The sequence below is a fragment of the Anomalospiza imberbis genome, chromosome 4 (assembly GCF_031753505.1).
Source record: "Anomalospiza imberbis isolate Cuckoo-Finch-1a 21T00152 chromosome 4, ASM3175350v1, whole genome shotgun sequence".
Classification (NCBI taxonomy): domain Eukaryota; kingdom Metazoa; phylum Chordata; class Aves; order Passeriformes; family Viduidae; genus Anomalospiza; species Anomalospiza imberbis.
Genome location: NC_089684.1, coordinates 44,542,015 through 44,559,849, shown reverse-complemented (window position 1 = coordinate 44,559,849; position 17,835 = coordinate 44,542,015). Strand labels below are relative to the sequence as shown.

Here is a 17,835-nt window from a genome sequence, read left to right as displayed (position 1 = left end):
ACTAGAGAACAAATGAACAGCCAAGCAACAGCAGTCTAGAAAAAATGGTTTATTAAAAGGAAAGCTGCGATCAAACAGGTGCTACCTCCTTAAAACACTGCCTACAAGTAATACATTGACTTCCAGTTTACTGCTCTTGAATACACCCATTACCTTTTCTCACATTGACAAGAGAAGCTAAGTTGCATCTTCCCTTTGAGCAGGAAACTATTTAAAACACAGCTTCTTTTAAAAGCAGTCCAAACTGAAGTGCAGCTCATCTGTTTCACCTGTTAGCTTCCCCAGATGGGTCACAGCTCTCCCCTGCAGTGATGTCTGTTTTGGGCACCTGCCTTCCCTTTCCTTGCTTGCCATCTGCAGGCACTCTCTAGGTTAGGGTGGGACAGTCCTGGCTTTGTAGAATTCAAGGTATGGGACGTGGCAACCCTCGGCAGGTTCTCAGGACGGGCACTGTTTGACCAGGCGGAAGGCTTCCAGGAACTCGTTGAAGTCAATGTTCCCATCCTTGTTGAAGTCAATGCTGCGAACCAAGTCGTTAATGCCATCATCCGTGAGCTCAATGTTCATGTGGGAGCTGAACAGCTTCCAGGTTTGCTGGAATTCCTCAAAGGAGATGAGACCTGTGGAGGAGCGTTTTACATGCTGCAGCTACATTTCCTAATGTGGACAGCACTGGCTGGAATACAGCTTAAAGCAGCAAAGTATTATGATACAAATGGACATTTCAGAAATGTGGGAGGGAGCAGGAGGACCCAAGCTTAAATAAAAGCACCTTTACGCATACTAAAGGAAGCTCCAGAGCAGAAGGGAATACAAGGCAGTGATCAACAGTCCCTGCACACCTGCTTACCTGAATGGTCTCTGTCTATGATCCTGAATATGGTCTCTAAGTTGGATCTGTTTCGATAAATGACTTCCAGCAAGCTCGACTGGATGTGCTGAAAGACACAATCACAGTTTTTATCTTTCTGACACCTCTGCTCTCTCTGAGTTATTACTGCAGATGTGTCCACAAACAAGAATATTTTTTGCTCTCAAGAACTTGCCAGCAGTGCCTTATCTACCAGGTGTGTGATAATTGGGTCCTCTGTGCAGCTGCAGAACATACCATCAGCAACTTGTCCCTTCCCATCAGCGTTCTTCTGTGCTAACAGTGAGCCAGGCTGCATTTTATAACCACTGCAGAGCTGCCTTTGCTGGGCATCATTAAGAAACTGCTACTTGGAGAGTGGAATACAGTTTTCCTACTCACAAGCCTGTGTCCAAAATTACCTCTTAATTTTGATTTCACATCCATCATCTATTTGTAAAAATGGGCTGGGTGCCTCAGGACTACTTGAGCTCAGGCAAGACTTCCTATCAACTTCAGTGTGATTTTGGATTATGCAGGAACCATCCACTGTCATTTTGTACTACAATTGATTTGTACATGTGGGGTATCTGGTGAGCAGCTGCTCACATCATGCTTTGATGGAAGAGGCTGAGTGCTTACCTCTTGGCTCCTCTGCTCCATGGCCAGGTCTTCCAGCCAGGATTTGTATTCCAGCATGCCATCTTCAGTGCTGTGCACCAGCTGTGGCCTCAGCATTCGCCAGGGCAGTCCCAGCCGCAGCACTGACTCCACTGCTGTCGCCCAGTTGCTCAGAGTGATCTTTCCTGTACACAAAAGGGAGACACCTCTGGGACATAGGCAGCAGAAAGCACATTTCAGGTAAAGATGAACCCTGAAACAGTGACACACAGTCTAGGTGCTGCTGACAAGCACATCATTATTTTGCAGTGCAGGCACACATACACTTCCCATCCAAGCCTCAGCAAGCTTTTTATCATTTTAACAAATCAAGGCTATGAGGCTGCAAACATCTGAACAAATGCAAGACCCTAACTTTGAGTATTTCATTAGAAATTTGCAGGCCACTGCCCATTTTAGCAGTGACTGTAACAACTGAGCTGGATTCCTATGAACAGTTTTGCTGGCAGGGAAGAAAGCAAGAAAGCAGTTCTCCCTATAAGCAGTTCTGCCAACCACCATATCCCTTTTCTCCCCCAGCCCACCAGTGGACAGTTCTCAGCAACACCTCTTGGTCACTGCACCAACACCGCACTCCTGTCTGCCTCAGGAACTCTCAGCTCCTTCCTTAAGGCTGTGACAGAGACAACTGCCAACAAAGACATCCCTTGCTTTCCTCTTCCCAGTGATTTGGACTCCAGGGATGAAGGGGCTCTAGAGACCACCCAGCCCTTCTCAAGTGACACAACAGACATGTTCCAGGTCATCTTCCTAAGGCTTGATCAGTACTCCAGCTGCAAGGAGCTTTTCTAGGACCAGCCTCAATTACTACACCTTAGGCTAATGACATACTGCTTTTCCAGCACCCCCACTTTATGATGTCACTCAGAGGCATCCACAAAGACTGAGTAACAGCAAATGACCTCTGGCAAGGCTTGATACAGCCTCCCCATGACATCTGGTGACAACTCTCAGTGAGAAGTCTCCCAGCCAGCCACAAACTCGGGTTAGTCCCTTCAGCCCTATTGCAATGAGCCCACATGTCCCTCAGCTCTGAGTTACCTGTATTGTCTCCATCGTAGGACCTGAAGGCACTGATGAGGGCTGAGGTGTGAGCAAAGAGCTTTTCCCGCAAGGCTCGAAAGGCTGACTCCTCTACTCTGCTGATTCTGGAGGATGCAGAACAGAGAGAAGCACTTGAAGGACTTGCCATGAATCACAAGAAAAACTGCACCTTCCCTCCCAGTGCTCTACCTGGCTTGTCCGTAGATTGCCCAGAGCCTCATACAACTGCTCTGCACAGCTACAGCTGCATCTCAGTGCTTGTGGCAAGGCACTGCATGCCCAGGGCACAGTTCCCTGCAGCCACAAGTCCCTGCATTCATTTGTGAAGTAACCACGCAAAAAAGAACCTCAGCAAAGGTCAAAAGTTAAAACCTGACATGGAAAAGAGGAGCTGAAAAAAATCAACAAGCTTTAGAAAAATCCCTTTGGAATTTTATTGACCATCCTTTCTCAACCCTTGAGCTTTCCTCAGTAATTTCAAGTACAAAGCGTAATCCCTCCTGTAGAGCTATTCTTTAGAAAAATCAAGCTTTGAAAGTTCATCTCCAGAGTCAAACTTTCTAAAAGCTCAACAAAGGTTTCCCTTCGGGATTTCTGACCTGGCGAATACAGAGCAACTAGAAAGCCTTGCCTTTGGGTCATAGTGAGCATATGGGCTGTCTTGTTTGCTTGGTACTGAACAAAGTGGGGGATGAGATCTGGTCCCAGCTTCACATAGGCTCCTCTGTTGCTGCCAATCTCATAGTAGTTTGAGGCTGAAAAGATGGTCAGCACCTAATCCCAAAAAAAAAGGCATTTGCAGTCAGTACATACATCCTATAATATTTATATATGTGTAAACAACACACCTGATCCCCTCTGGAGTCCACAGACTGAAAGCACCATGTTATATGGAAAAGAGGGAGAGACAGGTGGCAGTTGGATTGGAAGCCTTGCGGGTCTGAGTTCCTCATGGGCGGCACTGGTTACACATGGATCTGGCCACATGCTGGGCTTCCTCAATTTTCCTGTGCTCTCTCCCAACAATTCCACTCTCCAGAGCTGGAGTGCCCTGATGAAGCCACTGACCTGACTGTGCATCTTCTGATAACAGAACTTGGCTGCAGCAGCTCAGTAGCACCCTTTTGTAGCTCATCTGCAGGAACAACTGCACTAAGTGCGGGCCATGGCACAAGTGGGTTCAGATCTTTTCTCAAGCACCACACACAAGGACACAGTTTGTCTGCACAGCCATGTCCCCCAGGAGAGCAGATGGCTACAGATTGCCCTGAACCAAGACTTCAGATGGAAACACACTTCACTTAACTCCCGATAAGCCTGTTTGAGGATTTTGCATGTGTTTAAAGCCCCACTGTAAGAAATGCAGATCTGAGACAAGCCACCCTCCCAGAAACTGCACCCTGGCAGGATGGAAACCCAAGTACCCTTCACATCACCCCCAACTGACCTTGCGGTTGTGGCAGAACTCGTAGCCCTCCTGCTTGCACTCGTGAGAGCGGATGAGGAACTGCAAGCTATACTTGTCAAGGAACTTCTCCGTCACATCAGGCCCAAAGTAGCAGCCACCACCTCGCACCTTATTTTCTCTGCAGCCCTCCTGAGGCATGGGGTCGCTCCAGAGGATGTCTAAAACCTGAAAGAATTGGAAAAGTTCACTAAGCAAATACAGCTCAGTCTCAGAATCCCTCCCTAGACTGCTGCTACAACCAGAGTGCAAGGGAGCAGACATTTTTCCTGCATTCCAGCTGAATGCAGGAGCTGACTGTCACAGATCTGGGCCACCTCAGAAGTGGCAATATTGTTGGCCATGAGCTACAGGCGCATCCAAAGTGTCTGGGAAAAGAGGGATGTGCATAAGTCAGGCCTGATACAAGCTTTGCCTTTGCTAGCATTAAGATGTCCAAGAGCCTTCCCTGTCTTCCTCTACCCCAAAACACAAGTTCTGGGGCAAGAACAACCAGCAGATCCTGAGGCCATTAGCAGGCTTAGTATAAAATGCCTTTGTTCTCTAGCCAGGACCTTCCACAGCCTCCAGAAATACAAGTGCTAACTCAGTAACCACTGTGTGGATTAAGACTTAATCCCTTTAACCCCGATTTCAATATATAGTGCTATAGTGAAAAGGTGTGCAGCATTGGAAGGTCACATGTAATGTCAACTAAGTAACAGTGGTTTCAGAGAGCACAGAAGAGACTCCCAGGCTGGAAAAACAAGGAAAGGAAGTCCCTAGCTGCTCCTACCAGGAGGTAACAAAGGTACCCAGCGAAACATCCCCACGGCCTCATAGAGCAGTCTGTCCTGGCCACCTACCACTGAACTGCTGCAGGAGGCACTCACAGCACACCCAGCTCAGGACTCTGCTAAGACTCCTCACCTGCTTCCACTCCTCCTGGCAAGTCCAGCATGGCTCATCCACATCCTTCAAGGAGACCATGCTGGAATAGGTGAGCTCCTCTGGCTCTGACTCGCTGATGTCCACCAGCCGGCGGCACGTGTCGATTTGTTCCTGCACTGTCTGCCGGAGCCACCTGGAGAACTCCAGCCTATTGGCTGTGCTAGGAGCCTGGACTGACTGGGGCTGCAGAGATAACCTGGGAGCTGCCTCATTCCCTGCTGCATCAGTGCCTGATTCGCTCTCCCCATTTATGGCCCGTATTTCTGGTTTTCTACTCGATTCCCTTCTTTTCTTCATCCTTAACACAGAAATAAACTGAAAGATATGAGAGAAACAGAGCTGATTACACAGCATGAAACCTAGACCTCCAGCTCTAACGTGTTCCGTTGGCAGACTTCAAGTGATCCAAGCCTCCAAGCCCCACTCCCTTCTTGCCATCAACTGCTGCTTGACTATGGGGAACTACTAGTGCCATCCTCTCCGACAAGCCATCCTGGGTTTGCAGCTGGGCCCCATGTCCATCACATCTCATTCTTCCTCATTGACTTCCTGCACACAGATTTCATCTGCAAAGGGAACTAGGCAGCAGAGCAAAGGAAGCATTAATGACTAATGCAAGAGTTGTGATTTTATTTGGAGAAGGAAAGGGGTATTTCCCAACTGGGTGAGTGAGGCAGAGACAAGTTAAATGATTTATCAAACTCCTGGAAATCTAGGGGGTAAAAACAGGCTAAGGAACTGTGGGACAGTGTCTCATCATCACTGTATTTTTACTTCCGCAGCAGCACATATTCCAGAAACCAAGAGTGTTTCATCCCTTCACAGTTCCTGCACGCACACTAATAAACCAAAGCCTATACCTGAACACAACCTTGTCTAGGGTGACCATCTGTTAGATTTGTCTTGTCAACAGCTAAGGTGACATGTAGAAATGAGCTTCTCACCACAAATGAGCAACACTGTTGTCTTTGCAATAAATGGAAAATAAAACCTACTTTGTCCCTTTGAATTTTCTCAAGCATTTCCAGGTCCGTGGTGTCAGAGATGCCCCCATGAATAATGAGGACTTTCTGATCAATCAGGGTGGCTAGGGGCAGCCAGCAGAAGACATTCTGAAACATCCTCAAGATTTTCTTCCCATGCACCTGAGAGAAAGAAAAAAAGAGATCATCAAGTCTTCTAAATGCACATCTCACATGGTAAATGAGACAAACATAGGCCTACCTTGTATTTCTGCATCACTTCCTTGGTGAAACCATAGCTAAAGGAACAGGAGAAAAGAAGCTCAGTGGGATTTTGCACAAGACCCCCGACATGGTGCTCAGCTCTGCACAGAAGCCATACCGTAAGTTCACCATGTGGTCCTCGTGGTTCCCGCGGTTGAGATGAACCTCCTTGGGATAGATCAGGAGGAAGGTAAAGAGGATAACAAGGATCTCAAGGGACTGCTTGCCTCTGTCTACAAAGTCCCCATTGAACACGTAGGACTTGGAAGGGGAAGGAAGGCCATTCTGTAAAAGCAAGGAACGGGTAGAGATGTCACTGGAGAGGCCTCTCCAAGGTGTCCATATGCCCTCCCCCCAGCTACAGCCTCTCGCTCCTGTCCCAGATTACAACAGATCCTTGCTCATCTTTATCCTGTGGGCCCCAGCAGTGAAACTGGCAGTCACAAAGAGTTGTCATTGGTATCAGCACTAGAAAAACACCCATTAGCACTAATAAAATGGACATGGATATCAGATTTTCTAGTCAGCAAGGGAATAAGCTACTGATTTGTGAAGCCATTTAAAACCAATCTAATTTACTTGGAGAATTGCACATGAATGGCCCAGTTTTGCAAACACTTCTCAACATGACCCATGGGATACCCATTGCAATGCTTGGACAGCCTCCCTCTCCAAATTTAGTGCCTACCTTGTAAAAGATGAGGAACAGGTCATCCAGCTGGCCATGTAAGTCTCCTGAGAGGCACAAGGAGATGAGTCACAATATGTTTACCTTGAACTTTAAAAAACCCCCAATATGTAAATTGCTACAAACTATGTCCTTTACAAATTAATCACCTCAGAAATACTTTGGGAAGTGCAAGCTTAGAGGAAAAGGATACAATGTAAGGCTTGAGCTGAAGTCTGAGAAGGACAGTAAAAAAACCTACACCATCTGCTGAAGACCGATTTAGAAGCTTTGTTCATTTATCTCTTGTGATAGCACAACATGGCACAAGATTGTCATTATATGGGAGCAAGCTTTGCATTGAACATAACAATCTAATTATCATTTAACATAGTATTGGAGAGACAGGTTTGTTTTCCAGAGGCTGACTGCATGCAAAAGTCTGTGCTATGTATTTTTCAAAAAGATCTCAACATTTTAACATAAGTCAGAGTAGGAAAAAAGTAAAAAGCTTTGTCTCAAATTTACTTACAGGACACAAAGAGGCGTTAACATTCTGGATCTGCATGCACGCGCTGGTGCTCACCCAGAAAACCTCCAGGATTTTGTTGTTTAAATAATCACAGACCACAGAACAGGTCAGACCACTACCAAGTTTTGTGACCAGTCCTCAGCTGGATGTGGTTTCTGTGGTTTAGTAAAACAACTCCAAGTTTGGGGTGAAAGAAAAAAGGCTACCTGGGTATTTCAGACAGACCCAGCTGCCTCTCAAGGCACCACACACTTTGCTTAAAGAGAGCATTTGTGTATCACGTTCAGTACAGAGGGTGGCACTGTGCTCTTGCTATCATTTTCTCTCTGCCCCACCCTCCCATAGGAGCATTCCACCCCAGAGGCTGCAAGGGACCCACCACACACGGTGACCTCCTCACTGTAGCAGGTGGAGACATGGCTGATGTTTGGCAACTGCTTGAGGTGCTTCCTGGTCTCATGCAGGAGGTTTAAGACATAGCGAGCATGGAGCTGCTACTAGGAGAAAGTGAAGGGATTAAAGCAGGAAATCAGTGGCCTCTGAGTAGCACCACTGTGGCTGTAGACTCCACCAGGATAGCCTGGATGGTAGAAATTCTCCCTGGGATGACAGTCTGTGCTGACCTATGGGCTTACAAACAAGATGAGGGAAATACTGGGACACAGCAGGATGGCAAACACTTGCACAAGGCAGGCCAGCCTCAGCACTGAGAGGGCTGGCAAGGCAACCCCTAAAGCACCAGCACCTTGTGTACAAGGCTATACCCACTAGGCTACACCACCTCCAGGAGCAGCAGAAATTCCACCCCAATATCACAGGTAAGAAAGTTGCTCCTCTAGATCTTTCTTAGCTTCTCCACATTGAACCAGTCGGTGAGTGACCACATGTCCTGCAGTGACAGATATGCTCTAAGTCAGGGTGTAGGCATTTAATGCAGCTGGGACATGGGACACCTTTGGTTTATGAGTTCTTTCTGGAGAAGGAATATTTTGGCCTAGTTTGCAGTCTAGCACATCAGCTGAGGGACGGCAGCAGAACACTGCAGTTGTATGAAGGCTTGTCTTGTTAATTCTGGAGTGGTACTCGGCTTCCTCATCAAAAATTCACAATTTACATTTTAAACCAGAGTCCAGGTTGCATAGCACAAAACATTGTAATTGGCTGTTTCCCTCTGGGCCATCCTATACTTATTTACAAATTGAGAAATTTGAACAAAAAATGATGAAAAGTTTCAACATGAGCTGTTGCTGATTTTCCCCTTTTAAAATGAAACTCGGGTTAATATTGGTACACCCCTACAAAAAGTGTTCAGTTTTGTCAGGAGTATATTTTCAGGAAGAAGAACATTTCTATGGCATTAGGAAATACCATATAGTTTCCAACCCGATTTTGTTTAAGTGCTAGCCAGCTTGTTAAACTCAGTCAAATGAGCTTGGTAAGAAAGTTAAAACCAAATCATCTATCCTACATCCCTGTTCAGAGAAGGGGAGAACATGGTACCTTTTTGGGATCCTTACTTGTTTCTGTTGGAAAGCTTCCAGCAAGGCCGTGGCATGGTCAGGGAGGAGTGGGAAAGAGAGATGGGGTCCAGTGTAGGAGTCTGGCACCTCTATGGATTCATAGTCACAGTATTTTTCCAGCTCTGCCTCTTTGTAGCTTTCCCCACTTATGAACATGCGACTGATAAAATCCCCTGGACAGCAGATTAGTGGTGTTGATTTAAAAAAAAAAAATAGAGAAACAGACAAAAAAGGAGTTAAGTGGCTCCAGGTACCATCCTAGTAATTTGCTACAGAAGAGCTGTTTAGTTAGGCTGGCACTCAGGAGCAATCACAGCCATGGATGCTGGGTACTGCTTGGCACTGCTACAAAACTTGTAGTGGGGGAAAGGCTGCAGAGACAAATGTCCGTGTGCAGTGTTCACCGTTCTGTGATTCCGTGAGAACATACTGAACCTTTATGCCTCCTTCTAGCTCCTAAGAGCAGGAATTGCCCCAGATCCCTTACACAGCTCACAGTCTCCAGACAATAAACTCTCTAATCCTGATGCCATCACTCTTGAGACTCTTGGCCACATGTGCCATCCTGAAGATTGGCCAACACTGAGCAATGAATTATACAGGGTGCAGCCTTTGGAGCTGCTGGTGCCACATCTACAAACAGCACACAAACTTACTCTCTTTGCTGCTGCTTGGTGTGAACTGGTCCATGAGGTAACTGAAGAAGTTGTGAAGCTGCAGGAAGAGGGAAAGCCCATCATTCACCCCAGAATGAAATTCAACAGAGTAGCAACCTATCATAATCATCTTTCTGGAAGTTTTACCTCTGCCCTCCTCTTGCTGTCTGGTATATACAGCAACTCTCATTGTACCAATTTAAGTTTTGACTTTCTTAAAATGAAGTCAAAACAGTGGCTTTACCTTCAGCCACAGGCAGAAGTACACTATGAGCCCTTCCTCTCCCTGAGAGTGAAGCAGCCATGTAAGAGAATTTTAATCAAAGTTAAAACATAACGAACCAAATAGACTTGCCTGTTGTGTTCAGACTCCAGAAAAGCTCTGTAAAATGGCTCTTGTGGCTAGCTTCTGAAGTTCATTACTTTGTTTTATGCAACACATGCAGGCAGGGAATCAATAGGTTAAAAAGGGGCAGGAAACCCAGTGCCTGGCCCACTGAAGCACTTAGAGGGTTACCAGCCAGCAGCCAGAAAGGCAGTCTGGCACCAAAACCACCTTCCTATGTGTTTTCCTAGCTGCTCTTTTCCTCAGCACCATACCTTGATCTGATCCTGCTCGCAGGAATACTCAATGGATTGAAAGATTCTCCAGGTGCAGCGGCGGCGCATTTCCAGACGAGCCACGTGGCGCCGATACCACTGCTGGATCAAGACAGCTGCCTTGAAAGCTGGGGGACAAGAACAGAACCAAGCTGCTGAGCGGCACTGCCTGCAGCTGAGGCACCTGCAACAGCTCCTTCTCCACCCCTCAACATGGAAGAGAATCTTTCCTTTTCAGGAAAAAGTTCCCAGGAATTGTCTTCTTGTGCCTAAGAGCAACAACCCCTCTTTTTGTGTCTTCTTTTTTTTGCAAGAGGTTGACCTGACCCTGCCTGACCAGAGACCTCTGAAGCACTTCCAACCAATTGCTGCTGGTTCCTTCAGCACCAGCGTTAACACTGCATTATTAGGGCCTGAAAGCCCTAAAATGTTCTTCAGTATTATTACAATATCCTCCCTTTCTACCTACCTTGATAATTTCTATATCCATCTTACCATCTCTAGGTGCTGGGGCTTCAGGAAACCAGAATTTTAACTGAGGCCATGCAAAGAGTTGGGGGAAGACAGGATACCAAGTTTCCTTCTAGAGCCCTAAAAATATTTAACCTCTCCATATGCCAAATAAATGCCTCAGCTTTTGCAGTTGAGGAAAAACTTTAGAAGGACTCTATAGTAGCACAAATATCAACATACCATTACCTTACAATAAAATAAAGACCAAACTACACCCACAGTGAAATAGGGGAGGCAGAACTTTGGCCGTTAATGGCACAAAATGAATGAGATGCCACAATTTTCAGATACCTGTTTGAGGTTCAGCCAGTGCTGACACCAAATGCTTCCCAAATTATGGCTATCTGCCCTTCTTTTAAACATGGCCTCTGTATTCCCCCAATTCCAGTGTGTTCTCTTCAAAAATTATTTCAGATGGGGTGTGTGCATGTTTCAAGTGAAGTACATGGGTGCAGTTTCACATTTCCTTTTTCAAGTTCTGCCACAGAATTTTACATCTAGAATCTCTCATCCTCCTTAGCTGTCCTTGATCCCACTTGGACCAGCTCTGCTACTTGGCATCTCTCTTTGGGTTACACTGCATCCCTTACTGTTCCTTTCTGGAGCCCTACCTGTGAGCCCTATACTTAGAACATGTTCTAACACTGCTTCTGTCTTCTTTAGCTGAGGGGGGAAAGGGATGACTGCTGTTTCCACATGCTGGCTTCAAAATCCAAGGGAAACAACAGAGGTAGGGAGCTAGGGCCGCTGCAGGAAGTGTATTCCCCTGTCTCATTCACCAAAGCAGGGAGAGCAATGGGAGGTGTGTGGGAAAATCTTCATTAAAAAGGAAAATTCCTCACCCCTACCCAAAGGCAGCTATACACTGGCAAGAGATAAAGAGATCATATTCAATCAGCTTGCATTAATTACACAAGAAATGGCCCTCCAGGTACTTCAGCAGGAAACAGAGACCTTTCCCTAAAGAAGGTATCTCAATGGATTATATATGGAAAATAATGATCCTTTTAAATCATGATTCTCTTTCAGCACTGGGAATTGCAGAGTACAATAAAGGAAGATCTACAGTTGCTGTTCAGCAGAGGTGCGAGACACCCTGAAGTTGTGGGCAAGAAGGTAAGATTTGGCAAGCCTTAACTCAGGAATAACTTGTGTATTCTTTGCGTTCTCTCTTGCTGAGAAAATGCTCACTGATCAGCTGGGCTTGGAAAAAATTCCTTGTGATAACTCCACGCATACCAATGAAAACCAAAACCTTTGAAACGGTAAAAATTACACCTATGAAAGACATGTTATCAAGTGCACAGTTAGCATAAATACCACCAACAACAGCATTTAAGCCTCAGATAGGCAAGGCACTGGTTTTTACTCTGCTTTTATGGAGACTGACTCTGCAACTGAAAAAGCCAGGTATTCTAATTTAGCAGTTTACCTGGGTGAGTTATATCTGGCAGTGTTTGTATCTCTCGGGGGTGGGGAGGGGTGGGGGGGGGAAGAATCAACAAAGAAGAGAAAGATTTAGCCACATTTTATGATGATCCAAACCATGTATGGTATAAGCTGCTGAAAGCATAGCAAAGTGGCAGCACTCAAACCAGACTTCACTCCAAGGCCAGGCCAGCTGAACAACTCTGCTCCTACATTGTACATTGAAAACAGCCTTCAGACCTTGGACAGGGGAGACAGGGATGACATCTGGCACACTGCATTAGGGCAGAAGGCCCTAAGCAGATGGCCAAATCTGAAGGGTGCTGAGAGCCAAATGGTAGAAATTCAAAGCTTTACTGCAGTGGGAAACTGTTGTTGTATCAGGTGTAGTACAAGGTCTCAAGTAAGTAACTAGTGTTGTGTTACACTTGCTCATCTTAAAATAACCCTGAACTTGTTGGGAAAGTCTATGGACCTCTGGTGCTATGGGTGACAGGTAAGTCTAACTTACATCTAAAGAGTTGTTCAATAATGGACAATAGCAAACAAAAGTGTGAGTCACAACCTTATCCCTGCTTTCAATCCTTATTTTCTTTTCCAAGCACTTGCAAACAGTTTGCCCCATCCTGCTGTGCTGCTACTGCTCATGACTGCATGATTCAAACAATCAAGACTGCTCATCTACTTTTTAACTCCTTCTTATATCTAAGGTCTTCCTAATCAACTCCCTTTGTTCCACAGCAGACACAGGCACACGCCCACAAAATTGATCCCATGACAGAGGGCTTCAAAAAATAAATCACCACAATTTTGAGAGCCATAAACAGGTCTGGATTATTAGCAGAGATTAAGAGCACTGTGTTGATGTAATTAGATAAAATACACACTTTTTGCTTTACAGCTTTTCGTAGCCACACCATCTCACCTTCTTTGTAACTAGATTTATTTTGGCTGCACCAGTAAGAGCCTTGGAAAATAATCCAGGGGAAGCAGCAGGGTGACATCTCTCTCACTGTCAGCAGACAACACCTGCATTACCCAGTAAGTATTTCATCCAGCAGTTGTTAATGCTAAATGTTGCTTCATCTCTAGTTAGGCTTGGGTGGATTTTAACCTACTCCTCGTCTAAATAGCTGTTATTTCCTCAAGCCTGTTGTCTTCTGCTAACACCTGAGAAGCCTTGTCACAGAATACTGAAAGACAGCATCTCACTTAAATGCTGTGAAGAAAACCCAGAGGAGAAACACATTCAGTGCAACCTCCCAACAGCACAGGCAGGAGAAAACAGGATAAGATCACTTTTCTTAGACTCACTCACCATTTTCAGACTTCTGCAGGGAGTACTTGTACTTGACATCTACAGAACTACCAGATCCCATGTTCTCCAACCGATGTTCCAACGTTGCAGTCTGGCCCAGTGTCACCAAAACCACAAAAGAGATGCAGGGAAGACCATTTGGTCAGAATCAAAACAGCTGCAACATGTCCCACAGTGCCATGAATCTATAATGAAATATATTAACACTTAATATCAACGATCAGATGGCCTCTCTTGTGCCCAAGTGCATTTTCTACTATGAGGTTTCTCCAGCTACTCCCAGACAATCAGATGAGGATTTGTGTCTCACTCCTTCACATTTCAAGTGAGATTTATAAACAGCAATCGGTTCAGCACCTTTAGCTACTTGCATAAAAATAGGTACTGTGATTGTTTGGCAAACATATAAAAAGCTGTTCAATACTGATAAAGAACTATTAAAAATCATTAAAAAGCAGTATGTACAGACAAACATGCTGTAGTGCAGACAAATACTCACACAGACCCCTGTAAAGGATAACTCATTATGAGGGATGAACACAAACCTGATATTTAATCTAACCACAGCTAGCAGGAAGGTAAGCCTAAAACAGCAGTTATCTATCAGAAGAGAATAACCAGCTTTATTAAACACTGCTTGCCTTCATTCTCACATATCTGCTCGAGCGTGAGAGTGTATTATGCCATCAGTTGCTAGTGTAAAAGGACAGACATCCAGACTTTAGTAAGCTCACTGCTGTGGAAGCTCTGGTCAGGGTAAACAGATCCTAATGCAAGATTAGGTGAAACTCTGAAGTCTCTCACTTTGAGGGTAACCAGAATGTCATTCACAGACATTTTTCCTCTGGAAAATAAACAGTCACATAGTACTGCCAAAGCAGCCCCAGGCTGTATCACTGAAGAATTCAACAGATTTTTATTTTCCCCTGAAATTCAGGGAGGACAAAGCTGAGAAATGGAGGGAAAGAAATTAACACTTGTAAAAATGTTAAGACGGGTATTGGCAGGAGAACACAGCTCAAAGTATTTGAAGGGTCAGGATGGAGTAACTACAGAGGCACCACTGCCCAGGAGAAGAAAAAGTACTCCTCCTTTCCTCACTTCCTGCAATCCTTTTGCTTCCTTCAGTCTCTTTCCACCTAACCCGCCTCCTTCCTCAAAATAGCTCAGATCTGCACAAACAGTAATTGAAGGCGCATGTCCGGTGTTGCGTAAGGTGAGTGATGTATATTGGCTCAGGAAGGTGAGCCCTGCTCAGCCACACTGCAGCATGGGGAGGTTCTAAAGCACATCAAAGGCTGCAACTCTCTCTCCCTTGCCCAGGATGCCCAACTGTACAATGGCATCCTCACAATGCCACAAGCGGGCAGCACAACAGGGTACACCACAATGCTCTCAGCAAAATACCTACACCGTTGTTTTATTCTAACAGTATCATTTCATATCAATGTCACAAATTGCCTGAAATCACTGCCAAATGACACCCAATTTTACCTAGAGCCTTACCTTCTTTGTGCTCAAATAATGTAGGTACTCTGACAGCTTTCCAGATTATTAACTACTCCAAGGGACAATTGCACATAAAACTTACCAGTTATAGCTCTTGTTTGTAACCTCCTGTACCAGGGAAATCAGAGTTCAGGAAGAATTTCAGAACTTCTGAGCATAGGCCCATCTGGCCTACACAAACAGTAATTTAACTTAATAACACAGATCTGAGGATTTCAACAAGTTTTAGCTTTCCAGAGAAGCAATGATAAAAATTATTAATTCTTCATTGGCCCCTTTCCCAGGAACTAAAACACTTTTAGGTTACTTTTAAAACAAGGGAGAACAAACTTGAAGCACACACTCAAGTATGGTGTTCAGTACTTTGCCTGCTGAGGATGTGTTCAGGGGTACCACCAGTCTGCTTTGATAAAATGTGACCTTGGATTTGAGGTCACCTTTGGCAACAATTTTTCTCTTATTTCCTTCTCTCTCTGCAAAACAAACAGGCATTTATTATTTGGGCAGCCTTGCTTTAAACACATTTTCACCATCCATAGTGAGGGATACCCTAGTGTTAGTGTGCCCTAATTACCATGTCATAAAAAGGTTTATCAACAGGTCCCTCCCAAGTGGTTGCTCGAGCCATGAACTTCTTTGTTTGTTGCCCTCAGATTTTTGTCAGGGCCACAACCTGAGCAAAGGTGTGCACAGGAGTAAATCAGGCTCCAATAGAATCAAACCTGTTCCAGGGCTAGAAGGAACTGAGAAAGAAACAGAACCAGTCTCAACTGCTCAGCAGTTCGGATCCTTCCTCATCCACCCAAAAGTGACATGCACCCTTCCCTTCCTAAATTCCTGCACTAAGAAATGGAAGAGGAACAGAAACCCATCAAGGCACACCCTCAAAGACTGGATGAACTGAGCAGCAGCACTGCTTCAGGTACAGGTTGTATTAACTTCCACGTAAGAAATATGATCCATCCAGGAAACAGCCAACTACCAAGCACTCCTTCCTCATCTTGCTCTTGGCTGCCACTCCTCTCCTGCAGAAATATTTCCTTCTCTTGGGTGCAATCAGGAGGCCTCCACAACAGGTTTTCCTCACACCTCCTTCACACTGGGCTGTCCCTGGTACGCGCCATGGCACAGAGCACCTACCAGCCAACACCCACATTATAAAACCAGGTGACAAAAGCCAATGCACACAGCTAACCACCACTAAAAAGGCACGGACTTGAGAGTCCCACATGGACACAGAAAACCAGTGGAACACCAAGTTCAGGGCCTCAGGAAAAGGCCACACACACATAGAGAAGATGAACATACGCTGACCACCAGAGGTAATGTTTCACAGGCAGGAGAGAGATATAGCAGCCAGAATCCATGCACTTCCCGAGCCACTAGGTAACACAGTTCTTGTAACTCTTCAAACACAAGGAAAGGACTTGCTCAATAACACCATTTAGTACTCCATGAAATTCAGGCAAGGAAACCTTGCAAAAATCCACTTGAGTCAATATCCCAAAACACAAACAACAAAAGCCGAGGTACATTTCCTGACTTAGCCTAATTATTTGAACTTCTCCAAAACCAAAGCAAGGGACAGCATTCTGAACCAAATCCAACACACTGAGAACTTGTGAACATTGTTGTCCATGTGGTGCTCAACCCAGAGGACCTGTCAGAAGTAACTCAGCTAATGTGAAGCCTACTCCTAGGGAAAGTGACATTTCATGTATCATGAACAGGATGCCCACTAACCTGAGAGTTTTATAGACATTCCAGCCACAGAGGGAACAGGTGAGCAGAATATGGAAGGCAACGGGAAGACATGACAGACTAGAAAGTTTACTAGGGAAAAACCTAAAAGATATGTTGGAGGGAAACAAATTTTAAGTTCTGCTAAAAGAAAAACAGCAAGAGTTTAAGAACTACAGATTAATTAAAAAAGCAATGAAATACTTCTCCCAAGGATAAAAATGCTAGCTGTCACTAGGGAAAGTGATGATCCTACCTTGCCTCAGAGTAAATACCTATGTATGGCCCATGTGCACATCAGACCTGGCACCACTTAGTAGCTGCCAACAAGGTGGTGAAGCGTGTTTTATTTCAAACACACACCCACACAGTTACTGCAGTGCCAAAAAGGGGAATTACAGACACAAAACTCCCAAATGCAGTTTTATACACCTTGGCATACAAAAAGGATATTTTACCTCAAACTTTAAGCTACTACTGGACACAAAATTCTGTTGCAAGGAATTAAAAAGAAAAACGCAACTTACCTTGCCAAGTCCTAATTTATGGATTTGTTGAGATAAACACAACTGAAGCTCTCCACTGGATAAATTTTGGTTGTATTCATTACCCAAATGATCAGTGATTTCTGATGCTATTTTTTTTAGTTACAGATGCAAAATCTGCTCCTCAGAATCCAAATAGTAAAGTAAGGTGCTCCCTTGGGCAGGCAGCACAACAGGCCATGTCTCTGTGCACATGCAACCCAGAACTGGTGCAGAAACTTTGGTTTATTTACTGCCCAGTTATGAACAGACTTAATCTTCTACCATGTGACACTTAATAAAGGCTACAGATCTCAACTGGATTAGGATTACTCAAGGGATTATGAAGGAGAAATACAGCATGTTGGCCTCTCTCATCCTAGGAGTCAGCTCTTACACACTTTCAAGCTGCCCTCTGCTAAATGCAAGCTTCTGGAGGAAAACTAATTCAAGGTTTCACCCCTTTTTTGTGTGAAAAAGTATTTGGTACTTCATAGCTAGGGAATCACTAGTGCAGAATAGAAGGGATGTGGAAAAAGCAAGGATAATTTATCTCTTATTACTTCACAATTCCAGGGCTTTAAAAAGCAGGAAAACCACTGTTCTTTCCAGTCTTTAGAAAGTGTATGCAC

The 17,835-nt window shown here is 44.9% G+C and overlaps 1 protein-coding gene across 1 annotated transcript; it reads right to left on the bottom strand.

Annotated features, from left to right (window-relative positions):
• Window positions 1–34: 34 nt before the first annotated feature.
• Window positions 35–13,958, bottom strand: PPEF2 (protein phosphatase with EF-hand domain 2). The gene is made up of 16 exons (XM_068188216.1): window positions 13,431–13,958; window positions 10,172–10,299; window positions 9,572–9,629; window positions 8,913–9,088; window positions 7,775–7,889; window positions 6,885–6,931; window positions 6,315–6,481; window positions 6,195–6,231; window positions 5,966–6,115; window positions 4,950–5,285; window positions 4,023–4,208; window positions 3,207–3,349; window positions 2,573–2,679; window positions 1,493–1,656; window positions 851–938; window positions 35–620 (listed from the first exon to the last, which is right to left on the bottom strand). Exons 1-16 carry the CDS (start codon window positions 13,489–13,491, stop codon window positions 439–441), a joined length of 2,145 nt encoding a protein of 714 aa, XP_068044317.1. The 5' UTR covers window positions 13,492–13,958; the 3' UTR covers window positions 35–438.
• Window positions 13,959–17,835: the final 3,877 nt, after the last annotated feature.

Bases quoted from the DNA above. Each gene is read 5' to 3' on its own strand.
- PPEF2 (XM_068188216.1), bottom strand. From the start codon at position 13,491: ATGGGATCTGGTAGTTCTGTAGATGTCAAGTACAAGTACTCCCTGCAG. The intron at 3,350-4,022 runs GTCAGTTGGGGG...TTTTGGGATTAG, and splicing joins AGTTCTGCCACAACCGCAAG to GTGCTGACCATCTTTTCAGC. The intron at 1,657-2,572 runs GTAACTCAGAGC...TTTTGTGTACAG, and splicing joins CTACGATGGAGACAATACAG to GAAAGATCACTCTGAGCAAC.